Source organism: Pelophylax lessonae (genome assembly GCF_965119305.1).
Source record: "Pelophylax lessonae genome assembly, chromosome: 2".
Classification (NCBI taxonomy): Eukaryota; Metazoa; Chordata; class Amphibia; order Anura; family Ranidae; genus Pelophylax; species Pelophylax lessonae.
This window is the reverse complement of record NC_138769.1, coordinates 342015581-342030295: the sequence shown is the minus strand read 5'-3', so window position 1 is coordinate 342030295 and position 14715 is coordinate 342015581. Positions and strand designations below refer to the sequence as shown.

At 38.2% G+C, this 14715-nt stretch overlaps 1 protein-coding gene across 1 annotated transcript in view; it reads left to right on the top strand.

Moving 5' to 3' along the window:
- GRIK3 (glutamate ionotropic receptor kainate type subunit 3) overlaps positions 1–13161 on the top strand; it is an 813353-nt gene extending 800192 nt beyond the window's left edge. The window contains exons 14-16 of the mRNA XM_082244657.1: positions 4553–4775; positions 8882–9132; positions 11455–13161. Of these exons, the coding sequence (XP_082100783.1) occupies positions 4553–4775; positions 8882–9132; positions 11455–11649 (669 nt within the window). The 3' untranslated portion in view covers positions 11650–13161. The remainder of the gene's footprint in view (positions 1–4552; positions 4776–8881; positions 9133–11454) is intronic.
- Positions 13162–14715: the final 1554 nt, after the last annotated feature.

The following is a 14715-nucleotide window of genomic DNA, read 5'->3' as shown; positions in this document are numbered from 1 at the left end:
GTGGGGTGATCTAGAGAGAGGATGGCAGAGGGTATCTGTCTTATAATTGCCTTAGACCCCTAGTTTAAGAATTAAATTTTTTTTTTTTTAATTTTTATTAGCAATGGTGGCAATCAGCGATTTTTAGCGGGACTTCGACATTGCGGCGAACACATCTGACACTAAGTGACACTTTTTTGGGATCAGTGACACTAATACAGTAATCAGTGCTTAAAAATGCACTGTCACTGTACTAATGACATTGTTAGGGAAGGGGTAACATCAGGGGCGATCAAAGGGTTAAATATGTTCCCTGGGAGTGCTTGCTAATTGTGTAGGGGATGCTTTGGCTGGCGGAAGACAGAGATCCATGTTCCTGCTTACACAAGATCTCCATCTTACTCTCTCACGGAATGGCAGTCTGCCTTTTTTACATAGGCAGACTGATGTTCTGCCTCTATCACGAATGCCGGTGAACATCAGGTCCGCTGGAGCAGCTGGTTGGCTCCCGCTGTCATTGTGATTGTGTGGAGCGGGTTTCAGGTGGCATGTGCCCCCAGACCCAGTGAACGAAATGATGTACAGGTACGTCATTTCATGCAGGAGGGCCGCCCTGCTGCAGTATATCTGAGAGGGGCAGTTCAGGACTGGTTAAATAGTTAATTTTGATCATCTTGGTCCACTAGATGTTCCCGCTGTGAGCACTGTATAAACTGTATGTAGCCTTAGCTACATACAGCATACAGCACTATGTTCCGGGAGCTATATGAGGACTGCCCATCCGGTTCCAGGAAAAAAATCAAGTCAGGCTAGGCACTGTTCATCTATTCATAGGAAATGTATTTTGTAAATTAATGTACCACTGACAGAACACTGTACTTTACAGTAAATTGTATGTGGCTGATGCCATACACAGATTACACAAGCACTTACAGTGGGCACACATATTAGTGAAGAAAATAGTTAGAATTTTATAGATATAAAAAAATGCAGTTCACAAAATGGTGGCTAATGTGCCAAGCAAATCATAGATCGAATCATATTAAAAATCTGGTTGCTATTGTATATATCAGTCCAAAATCTAGTCATATACTGTAAGTGATATAAAAAAAAAGTGCTACCAATCACAACGCTATTCAATATCTCTGCTCCATGACCAATCTTGCTGCCACTTCACTGGCACTCATAACCCCACTTGTCACCATTGCACCAGCTCATACTACCACACTTATTACAACTGCACTAATATTGCTCCATCACTGCACCAACTTTCACTTCTCTGTAAATCTTGTTCAATAAACAGTGATTATTTTTGCTTTTATAGTATTAAAAGTGGTATAAAATATTGGTAGCAATCCTTGTAACTAATGTAGCAAGCGTCAGTGCCAACTATGTCAACATAGTAAAAGTAACAATTACAGGAATGGTCAGACCAAAGTAATATAGTGTTTCTGGATTCTGTCCTTCCTTATTTCAATTTTTCTTACTGATTTTCTTCTTGATTTTTACACTTGAGAAAGTAAAGTTAACATAGAGCATTCTTAGTTTAATTCTCAGATGGGCATATTATATCTGACGGCACTGTTTCCTAGAAATTGTACACATGTTCTTTCACATGTGATCATTCATGTTAATAATGCAAAATGCAGAAAACATTTCTGGTTTTCTAGTCACCGGATAGCTTTTCCTGCCTGAGGCAAAATCATAGATACTTAATGCTAGGTTTATGGGTTTATGAAAAGAATTTTATAAAATAACAAATATAGTGGCTATTGAGTACTGTGCACGTGGGGTGACCTAGTTACTACATGAGTTATGGGTTAGTTGACTTTATATCTGGAACTCATGAAATATACAATTTACACTTGTAAAGGGTACAAAAGGCCTATAAATAGTCATCTTGGTGGCACTCCTGCTTTTCATTTTTACTCTATGCGAGTCATTTTCTGATTATTTAGGAATCAATAGGGGAAAAAAATCTACAAATTCTTCATCTAAACTCACTGTTCAATTTAAAGGCTTAGAAACAACCACAACGTTTTTTTTTTTTTTTTTTTTTTTGTAGTATTTATGTAGTATTGGTCAAGATTTGAAAATGTGTTTTTTTTTTTTTTTGCGGATATGCCTTCTCCAAGTGAAAACATTTTAGGGGCCAATAATACTTGTATGTTGTTGCAATGATGCTAAAATGCAAATGTTAAGAGCACTTTCACATTCATATGGTGTATACTTCCTGCAGCACGGGTGCAGTGCTGTGTAACCTGCACTTTGCCATTAACTTCTATTACATTGGTCAGTTTTAGTGCATTCTCTAGAAGTGCACCAAAGGTCCTGTATGCAGGAATTTTGGTACCCTTTTAGAAAACATACCAAAACTGCCCAATTGATTAGAAGTCTATTACAAAGCATAGGTAACCCGTACACAAACTCATGGTTACAATGCTCTGCACCCGGACTGCATGGAAACCACTTTACATCAGTGTGAAACCGTCCTAACGTGCATTGCCACAATGCATTGTAATGCATATAGTCTATGTGCTTTGCAGTGCTGTAGATTGTGAATGACACCCCAATGCACTGTACAGTAGAGTTCAATGTACAGTGGACAGCACATACTGTGCATTGTGGTGCATTTTACAAAAAAGGGTCCTGCAGATTTTTTCATCCATTGGGTTACTTTGGCTTCCTATGCATAGTAAATGGGCTGCCATAATGTAACGCTTGGTAACACATGCCGCACTGCACATGAATTAATGCACAACAATGGGTCGCTTTACTGAAAATGGGCCCATAGAGGTTTAAAACACTTAAGCGACTGTTCTTTCCCACTGTTAGTTGTTGCAGTAAAAAGGAGGTAAATTTACCTGGAACTTTCCTAGCAGTGTGCTGACTTGTTCTGGTTTCAGTTTGTAAATAAATTTGATACTTAGAACTTCTAACCACTCTTGAAGAACAAGCCCCAGCATGATAGCACAGTATCTCCCCCTATTGCTTTGAAACATTAATGAATACTTCATCTGTATGAAGCTTATATGTTCCCCTTGTGTTTGTTTGGGTTTTCTCTAAGTACTCTAGTTTCTTAATGCAACTGAAATAAATACAGGAAGCCTAAAAAGTTGCTGCCTAACCTGACAGCATAATACATTTTAAAAAACTGTGATAGAGGCATTAGATTGCAAGCTCAATTGGCACAGGGATAACGTGAATAGTAAACATGCATTTTATACTTCATAAAATGTGTAAGTATACTATGTAATATGCCAATGCTTTATATAAATGTCAAATTCAGTGGCTAATTTACCAAATGTTATTGGCATAATCACCAATAAAAGATTTGCAAGTACTACTCTTTTACCCTTAACTCCATCAGCTATGAAGATATGAAAGAGTGGTATGCTTAGCATTATTAGTAATGTGGCCAGTCAGCACAGGATTGCCTTTTAGTAATGCCTGTAGGTGTTATGTAGATCCTTTAAGACCAAATGCATTAGTTTAGTGGGTGGACCAATTAACTACAAGCATAAATCAAATTTCCCAACTCTGAGTTTTGGCAGCTTGCAAAAGGCACTCTATTTATAATCTACGAAAAACATATAATTAAAGTAAGTTTGAAAGTGGGGGCCTACTGTGAGATTTCAAAAGTGGACTCAAAAATGACGAAATGGAGTGTTTTCTTGGAAATACCAGGAAATATTTGAATTTGTTGCTCTGGTAATTCCAGGTTCAGTACCTAGTCAGCTGACTGGTATTGGCAATCAGGCAGTACTAGGATGATGAGAATTAGTAGTTTTTTTTGTGCTTTAAATTTTATAGCTGGGAGAAATTCAATGGTGGGAAAGCAGGTGCAATGTCAATATTGAGCGTTCATAAAGAAGATGCCTTTATCAGATTAGTAGAACATGTTGCTGAGCAACTAGGTGCAGCCCACTGTGGGTGTCTGTGACATTTGTATCCCAAGTTCTACCACCTTCAGTTAAATCAGGTGAAATCAACGTACAGATGAGCAGTAATCACTATGATTATAACATCATTAGTGTACACAGGCAGTGGAACTCAGCTTGTCATAATACGCAGCAGTGAAGGGGTAGCCAATAGATTTTACTCCAAGCAGTATGCACCTGTTGAATTTTTTTTGTATGCATTTCAAAGCTAACCGTGAAAACAGAGATAAAACACAGTCATTTTTATTTTGCTGCTTTCATTAAATATATTTGCTTATCATTAATGCAGGATTTCAGAGCACCATATATTTTTAGACTAATTCTTAAAAAAGAAGCACGTTATCATAATATGAGATTTAAATTATATACAAATCCTAATGATCAAGCATCTGGAGTATTAAGGCTTCTTAGCATAGGCACTTAGGGCTAGCTGTGCTATCATTGTTAGTCATCAATTTTCTTTCTCCAATTCTAAATGCCCTGGAGGAGTCACAGTTGAGGAAAAAAAGTGAATTTTATAATGGTTTGTGCTAATTTACTCTCTTTATCTTTTTTCTTTTGAGAGACGTAGCATGCTCGTCTGATACACAGTATGAATCCCAACACCCCACTCTTGTTTGTTTACTTTACAGAAATCTCACATCTCGACCTTTGAGAAGATGTGGGCGTTCATGAGCAGCAAGCCATCATCGCTCGTTAAGAGTAACGAGGAAGGCATCCAGCGAGTTCTCTCATCTGACTACGCTCTGCTAATGGAATCAACAGCTATTGAATATATAACTCAGAGGAACTGCAATCTGACTCAGATTGGAGGACTCATAGATTCAAAGGGTTATGGAATTGGGACACCCATGGGTAAGATGGTTTTATGAGGTCTGGGGAAACACTTATAACATATCAAAGCAAAGCAGAATCATTATTTTTCTTCATTTATGTTAGTCTGGATTTTCAAAGGTAAGCAGCAGACATACATATCATGAATTGTATTGTATCTCTGTATCATTTTTTAACCTTGGAGTAGTAAAATATTTTATATATATATATATATATATATATATCATTATAACTTACACAGGGTTTTTATGTGCCACAAAATATAAACATCCTTTATTATTTCCAAGACTTATATAGTAAAGAAGTGCACATAAGGATAAGGATGGAAATATTTGACTGTCATTCCAAAAACATGTTATACATGAAAGAAATAAAATAAAGTACTCAAACATGTAAACATAAATACAGTATAAAGATAAAAAGTTTGAAGATAAATAATAATTATAATAATAAATTACCACCAGGCTGTTCAACGTGTGCAGCCAGGATGCACATCGATATTACAATATTATCAGTCATAAAGTGCAGTATTATCAATCTCAAATTACAGAAATATCCCGCAAAGTAATAATGCTAAAAATAGGAATAAGTCAGGGTGATACAAAATTTCTCAATCTCACAGCATTAGGCAAAATGCTGTTCTTCACCCTAATAGTGTTGTCCATCATGCTGCACAACAATCTTTGACCTAATAAGAGGGGGGCAAACAGTCCGTAAGCAGGTTGGGGACTTAATTCTCTTTGGAAACAGATCACAAACTTTTAGAAGCAGGCAGACCCTACATATATTTAGCTAAGCCTAGCCTGTAGCATGCAAGGCCAGAAGGCTATTAGCATTCATTAAAAAGGGTATTTACTCAAGAGATAAAACTTTAGTTCCACGTTTCAAAACATTGGCCACATCATGAGTATGCCATCCAGTTCTGGTCACCAGTCCTCAAGAAGGATGTGCAGGAACTGGAGAAGTCCAGAAAAGGGCAGCAAAGCCGATAAGAGGACTAAAGAACCTCAGTTAAGAAGAATGACTACAAACATTAAACGTATTCTCCCTAGAGAAGGGAAGCTTAAGAGGAAATATGATCACAATTTACAAACATCTAAATGGTGATTTTAGCATAGGAAAAAAAAAATATTCAATCTAAGGTCACTTAAAGCATTTGTTACCCCTAAAAAAAAAAAAAAAAAATATCCTGTTCCCTTAAAGCATGAATAACAGTACAGTGCCTGTGCTGTGTAATTTGGCCCCGTGTATAACCTAAAAAACCTGGCTGATCCTGCCTGGATCTGCCCGCCCCCTGTACACTGACTGCGGTTTAATGGCTGCTGAACCCTGAGACAGATTAATCTTAAACTGTGTGATTCTTGACTGTTAGAGCAGTGGAACTGCTTTCCACATTAGGTGGTGTCAGCGAGGAGTGTCAATATTTTCCAAAAACTTTTAGATTTGCATCTTAGCAAACACAATGTACATGAATATGGGAGATAGTAGAGACATAATCACACACACTAACACATAATACACTGGATGGACTAGTGTTTCTATTCAACCTTACCAACTATGTAACCATTGTCGTATACCCTGTGATTTTATATTTGACCCAACTTGAAAAGCAGAATGCAAGTCTAGAGGGTCCCTAATGCCTTTCTTGTTCCCAGTCCTGGTCTGCAGACATGTGTTATCCTTACTGTAGCAAAACTCTTGCAGCCAGACATTGTTGGTTTCTAGCATTAAGTGCCTATTCGCACCGGTCACATCAGGTAGGGTATGTTGCATGTTAACCACTTTCTGACCATGCTTAAGCTAAAGATGGCTACGACATGGTTATCCAGTTCTAGGGAGGCATCTATTGACATCCTCCCAGAAACACCCCCCCACCACACACACACACGTCCGCTGAAGCACACACCTGGCGCACACAATATCGCTGTGTCCTTTGGACACAGCTGATCACAGATCAGGGTAAAGAGCCAATCACAAAGTCTCTTTACCACGTGATCAGCTGTGGTCCAATCACAGCTGATCACGATGTAAACACACTTGCTGGTTATCGGCATTCCTTTTCTCACGTTGTCACAGTATGAAGAGATATGAGAGCCAGTAACCGGCTACTGTGATAGGAGATATCTACACTGATAATTAGGGCAATTATCATCAGTGTCCTGATTATCAGTGCAGCCCTAACAGTGCCTATCAGTGCTGCCAATCAGTGCCCATGTGTGCTGCAAATTAGTTACCATCAGTGCTGCCAATCAGTGCCTTCTCATTATTGGCACCAACCAGTGCCCTTCAGTGCTACCTAATAGAGCCCACCAGTGCTACCTCATCAGTTCCTCCTTATCAGTGCCCACCAGTGTGGCCGCCTCATCAGTGCCCATTAGTGCAGCCTATCAGTGCCCATTAATGCAGCCTACCAGTGCCCATTAGTGCCACCTCATCAGTGCCACCTCATCAGTGTCATTGGTGATGCCTATTAGTGGCCATCAGTGCAGCCTCATCAGTGCACATTAGTGAAGGAGAAGAATTACCTGTTTGCAAACTTTTATAACAGAAACTAAGAAAAACATTTTTTTCTTCCAAAATTTGTGGTCTTTTTTCATTTGTTTAGTAAAAAAAAAAAAAAAAAACAGTGGTGATTAAATACAACCAAAAGAAAGCTACAGTTGTGTGAAACAAAATGAAAAAATGTCATATGGGTACAGTGAATTGTCATTCAAATTGCGACAGCACTGAAAGCTGAAAATTGGCGTGGGCAGGAAGGGGGTGAAAGTGCCCACTAGGCAAGTGGTTAAACATGCATTCCATTAAGGTAGGCAAGTTATTTTTATTTGGTTGCTTATGCACCACAAATAAAATCATACCTGCTGCATTTATTGTATTGCAGCACACTGCAACGCAAGGTGGTGTTTTACCAAGTGCTGTAGTGCACTGCAATGCAGTTGCCTTAGGGTGCCATTTAAATATAATTACTGTGTGTTATAATATGTGTATATTACTGCAGGGCAATGGTGTGAACAGGTATTTAGAAATCTGTTTCCTCATAGATTACATAAGCACAGCATAGAAATCATCATCCATGGCTCCTGACACTAAACATAGTGAATTAAACTTGTATTTAGTGTAGTTGCCTTGTTCTTGTGCTCATTTCTCTTGTCTCTTCTCTTGTTTCTTCTTGTCTGCAAATACAGCGTTGATGCAGTAAAACTCAATGAAAACAAAGCAGTGTTAAACTGGCCTTGGCCACTGATGACAGTTTTCAAAACATCTTGAAAAAAAAGACTAAATCATGTGGTTGTAATATCCCTGGATTCATTAAAAAAATTAAAAAAAATAATTTTGTATTAAAGGAGAAGTACAGCCAAAGCTTGTTTAGCTGTAGTTTTCCTATGGGTCACAGAAGTGCAGTTCATTTTGCACTCCTGTAACCCATTTTCAACAGACAGTGAGCTGCCTTGTGATGTCACACAGCCGGTTAAGGCTCCAGCAAAATCATAACAATAGAATCTGGATTTGCCCACATGCCTTGACCAGCACTTGGTTCAGCCTCTCAGTGAGCCACCGGGAGGCTAACCCAGCTGCTCCCACCCCCTCCACAGCCCAGTGCTCCAGTGAGCGTGGGGGGCAGAGAAGGGGACGGGGAAGCAGAGAGCTGCTGACTGACAGTCAGCGACTCTCTGCTCGGGGAGCTGTGAGACCTGAATGATCTACTATGTTAGATCGATTGGTACTCGTTCGAGTGTTCGAGCCGCCAGGGAACAGATGCAGCATTGAACCGATGCTGCATCCACCTAGCTAAGTATGATCCTTAGAAAAAAAAAAAAAAACATACATCTCTTTTAAAAGTTTGATTATCCTTAAAAGTAGAATTTCTTGTTTTATATTATGTTTTAGATCTGTATGCCAATGTGATAAGTGTATAGCAATAAAACTCCTCAAGAGGTGATACGATTTCAAATTGTTCTATAACAAAGGCCCTTAGATCATAGACACTTTGACATTTCCTCTGTAACTCTGGTCAGGATCTATGTACCCCTGTGACCATTATACTTACACTATATGGACCAAGTATACTTTAGTAATGGTCCTGTTCTGTCAGCTCAATACCCACATTGTGATTGTTCTCTCTTTAGGATCTCCATATCGAGACAGGATCAGCATTGCTATTCTTCAACTGCAGGAGGCTGATGAAATTCACAAGATGAAAGAAAGGTGGTGGAGAGCCGGAGGTTGCCCAGAGGAAAGAAATAAGGAGGCCAGTGCCCTAGGCATCCAAAATATGGGAGGCATTTTCATTGTGTTAGCAGCAGGACTTATCCTTTCTGTTGTTGTGGCAGTGGCAGAATTTATATACAAGCTAAGGAAAACTGCTGAACGAGAGCAGGTTTGCTTCCTTTCTCTATCAACCTAATACACACATTGCCTTTATGATGAACCAATACATACACTTCAAAATGTATTCTGTTGGATGGTGCTTATTGAATTCATCTGTATTCAATATACAATCAATGTGTAAAGTAAAAGTAAAGTCTAACTATAACTATTCTTAAAAATGTTCCCTCCACCCTCCTGCTAATTATCCCACCTTGTGTAAAAAAAATGTGTGTACTTACCTATTTTTAAACTGCTCTTTTCCAGTCATGTGATTCTGCAGCTCTGGCTCCTCTGTGCTAGTTAGCACTCAGTAATGGCTGTGAATTCCCAGAGCCATGACATCACCCATTGGCACCCGTGTCCCTCTCTCCTTTCCTGCAGCAGCAAATCACTGACACAGGGAAGCTGGAGCTGCAGAATCACATGACTGGAACCAAGCATACTAGAAAATGGGTAATAGCACAGATCTATTTCCATACAGGGTAGGCAGGAAAGGTAAGAGGAGAGGATAAGGAATATTTTAGGAATAGTTACTGTTTTTGTTCCACTTTAAGTATGAAAAAAATTATCACACATATTGTCCCCTGTCTTTCTTCTCTTGCTTAGCATCAGAAGAGGTCTACCACTATTATTGTAAAGATGTAGATTTGGAAAATCACTCTAACAGGAGAGACTTCTCTTGCAGTTATTGAACCCACCAGTGCTAAGTCCTGAGAATGTCTGGGTCCATGCTTAGAGTCTTGGCAACAGAACCACAGTCCAAAGTTCTGAAATGTCATATGTAGCATCAGAGAAGGCATCAGACACCCAGTGAAATCCCATGAGAAGGACTTGCCACCACACTGTTAGTCCTTTGATCATGTTATGGTCCCCCAGAGAGCTATAAGGTCCTCTGGTGGGGATCTATTTTATACTATTAAAAAGCAAGCATGTCAACCCTTTTGGGGGATTAAAAAAAGGTTTCTTAAAAAAACAAAAACAAAATACATGATACAGTACATAATAAACATAATTTATCAGCAACAACATCTAATTGTACAGAATACCAACTGAAAACAATAGGTATTTTCATGACTTCCCCTCACAAATCCAAAAACAAAGGGTATATTTCTTATTTCAATACCTGCCCTTCCGAATACTAAAGCCTAGTACACACGCAACGATTATCGGCTGACCGATCGTCCGTCTTTTGTCCAGAGTGGTGTTTTGTTGGTTGGAATGTGCCTAGACTGCACACGAATTTTCTTGCCCAACAAAATTCTACTTCAGAAGTGATGTCATGTGTTGGGTTGCTTTCTTTGTGTTCTTTCTTCTCTGAGCATGCCCAGTCTTGCTCATTAGATTTTTCCCTGTCGAAATCTGTACTGACTGCATGAAAATCAGCCGTGTTTTGAAGGCAGACAAAAATTTTATAGCCTGCACACCAGATTTTTTTCGGCCGAAAAGTCGGAGACAGTTGTCGGAAGCATCATACTAACAAGCCGAAAATCGGCAGATCGGTCGTCGGACGAAAATTCCCTGCCGATTTTCGACGCGTATGTACGAGGCTTAAGGCTCATCCAATATCTTTCACCTGGCAAATGCCAAAATGTCAACAGGCAGTAGAGGCTCTGGCATTGGGAAGTTAATGGACAGGGAGTACGGCTTATCACTAGGATGGTTTCCTTGATCTCAACTTGGAGAAAGTCAAAAAGCCCAAAGGGATGAGTACATCTGAAAGCTGAATTTAGAACAATATAACACATAGCCTAACAAAAAATAGCAATGAGGAATTAATGGGCTTTAAAGGTGCAAATTGACACAACCATTTAATAAAAAAGTCCTTTTTTAATTTAATGGTTGTGTCAATTTGCACCTTTAAAGTCCATTAACACTACTTGCTATTTTTTGGCTCTACTAATGAGGGTGTGGTGCAATGTTGAACCTTAATTGGAACATCCACCCAGTAACGTTTTCACACATAGCCTAACAAGTTTACTGATGACAAGGTGAAAAGTCCTAGGTAATACAGGATATGAATATATAGCAGATGCCTCACCAGCAATATCAGGTGTAATTTTTACTTGGATTGGAGCAGTTACTGATTAAAAAATAGTTTTTCAAAAATACTGTCAGTGAAAGCACTTCCAACATGTGGTAGTTCTTATTTTTATTGGATACTTTACTTCAGTTAAATGTACATTGCTTAATTATTGCATGCATTGTTTCCACTGGGCACTTTTTAAAATACATATGTCTACCAATATATCACCACATCATTTGTATAAAGCAAGTGTTCTCATTGCATATGGACCCTTTTAGTTCATTTACTGTATTCTATATCTTTTTTTAGCGCTCTTTCTGCAGTACAATGGCAGATGAGATCCGACTATCCCTTACCTGCCAGCGGCGTGTCAAACACAAGCCACAGCCTCCTGTCATGGTCAAGAGTGACGCAGTAATTAATATGCACACTTTCAACGATAGGAGACTTCCAGGAAAGGATAACATGACCTGCAATACTGGTTTAACACCAGTGTTCCCATAAATAAATAAAAAAAAATGAATGTGTGCACAAAGTCCAGAAATCACCCCCTAAACAACTGTTCATGCCCTTCAGCCATTGTGACTTACAAAGAGGTCCAGGGCATCAAACCAAACTTGTGTTCTACAGCCAGAAGTCTCTTGTTTACAAACAAAACTTAGAGGGAAATGCCAAGTTAATTTGTCTTCAGTGGACTTTGAAATGCCACAAAAACTTTGTGGTACTTTTGAGCATGGCAATAACAGAAAAAAAACAAAAACAAAAAAAAAACAATTGTTTCTCTCCTTTCTACTTCGTCCATGAAAGAATTAAGTTTGAAGGGGAAAGGAGGATCAGTTCTGTCTTGTTGTACACAGCACACCTGACATCCATGCATTCTGCCAAACTGCTCAGTGGAATTCATACTCCAGTGCTGTGCCTATGAGGAGTTTGCAACAGGCGCAGACTTTATGATATGTCTGAATCAGACAGCTAATGGGTCCTTTTACTGTGGCTAAATCATGAAGATTACTGCTTCAGAACTGATGCCAATGTACAAGATACAGCAGAGGAAAGGAAACGAATACCATCGCTAGTGACCTGCGTTCCCTTCCTTTGCACAAGATACTTAGCACGAACCTTTAAACTGAAAAGGAAATCTTATTTCACAGCAATGCCATTCTGTAAACATCTAAATTATCCATATGTCTTTTTTTCAGTTCAGTGAGTCCTTAACAAGCTATCACCTTTCTCAACTTTCTCAAGTATTTCACTGAACCAAGCTGCCAACCCAGAAAACAAAGTAACCAAAGAGGGTAACATGTTATACACCAACAGTAGTCAAATGTAATTACCTAGGGTAGTACATAATAGCAAAAATATTAATTTTGCCCTGTATGTCAACTATATTGTTTCAGATAGAAGTTGTGGAGCTCTGGTATTATGTGATTTGGGATTTCTGTACACTGAGATGGTGAAGTGTAGTTATGCGGCTGTCATAAATTTGTGCCCATGATGTCACCTTCATGTCTGACATTTATAAAGACAAATACAATGTAGTTTTGGAAAATGTACCCATCGTGGTGCAGCTTTTTTCCTTTTTTTGATTAATACACAACATTGCACTAAATGCTATCACTTGTGTACAATATTGTATTTTAATATAAATGTATACAGTTTATTTTTTGGTCATAAAACTTTACCTTGCTTCAAATAAAAAAACAAGCTTTGCCATTGAGCAAGCTTGTGATGTGGGAACCCATGCAGATTAAATCCTGGACAAACCATATAAGGTGTCAACTTGCGATTGTGTAGAAAACAAACAATGCGTGGATACAACAAAAGTCTGCAAAATGTAGCCATGGGTCTGTTGGTATTTGTCAAAAATGACAAACATAATTGACATATACTAAGTAAGCCAGAATGTCTTTCTTTACTATGTGAAATTGTATATTTTGATTATAATATTGTTTTTTTAAATTGTGTTTTAAATTCTTGTTCCATTTATTGTATTGCAAACCAACTACTATTCATGATCCCTCAATCTACTATAAAAAATTATGAAATATTCTTAAAAGCAAATATTCTTAAAATAAACCTATGATAAGATCTAGTATCTGCATTATGTGCAGTAAACAATAGGTTGAAAGTCAAGAGTGGGCTCCACCTTTACGAGTTTATAATGCTTATTGTACTTGTATGTGGAGTATTGGTGGTTTTACCTGTCCAAATAATACTAGATCTTTTTCTATCTTCAGAGAACATTAGACAATGAGACATCTGCTCATAAAATGCACACAGTTAGGAACTGCAGCAACACATCTCAGATTAAGGTAGATGAACAATGTGCAGGTGTGAGTTGTAAATAGATTTTTCAACATCTTGAAAAATCTATTTTTGGGATGATTGTATCAAACACCAGCATTACGTATGGTAAAGTACCTTATATGGCCAGAATGTTAAAAACAATACTCGCATTGGCCCCATCTCTAGCTTTTATTGGGCCGTGTAAGACATAGCTAAGTGGTAGTTGCCTATCCAGCTTCTTTTCCCATCAGAATACCAGTAAAGTCAAATTAACTATTTTACCCTCAGCATTTGTTAATGGATAAATGCCTCACACAACATAAAAACAAAAATTAGCTTATTTTCCTCCATCACATGAGCACAGAAAAATGTGGCCAACTCCCAAATTTGCTACAAGTTGCATTTCTGAAAGCTGATGTCTGTAGGATATTGTTCATGGTGAGACAGTGATCTTTATATTTCTGTGCTGAGCTTATGCCACCTAGCAGAGGAAATTCTCACTGTATTTGTCTATTAAGAAACATGTTGTATGTAAATTCTTAACCTGAAGTTAGAAAGTCATCGAAGTGTTTCAGGCCATTCATAGTGTTAGCCAAATGGCGGCCATTCTGATGGTACTTTGACCTTTTTGCCTATTATACTAACCAAGGCATTAGCAGCTCGGTAACTATAATAAAATGACAGGTATTTGTATGATGTTCTCATTTTCCCTAGTGTAACATTGTGCTCCCAATCTTCTCTAGATTGCTGCTACTGCAGGCGTCCCCTAGTTTCACCTTCTCAGACAATTGATGCATCTGATATACATCATAAATATGTCATTATTTCAAGAAGATATTTTCTGCTATTTGGTTTATTATTTGAGCTATTGCATTTGATACAAAATAAATCAACATCTATCATGCAGTATATTAAGCAGTTGGATTTTAGGGAACATTTTTTTTTTTTTTTTAACAGACAGTAGTGGAAGCAGGGAAGTGAGTTGACCATATGATAATCATCATGGGATTATACAAACTGTACACATTATTAGGCAGCAAATCATGTATGGGCATTATTTATCATATTGTTTTCTAGCGGCTTGGTAACTGTGTAAGGCATTTGGTCAAGAGTAACCAATTTTTTCAGATTTCAAAGAACATTTCTTTTTTTTTTCTCTATTCATTTTAGATGGTTGAAATTATTGTTATTTTGTCATGCTTTTAGTATGGGGATAGGGAGAGTGATGGTGCCTTCTACAGTATCTCATAACAATGGCTAAAACTTAACCCTATAATAAATCAA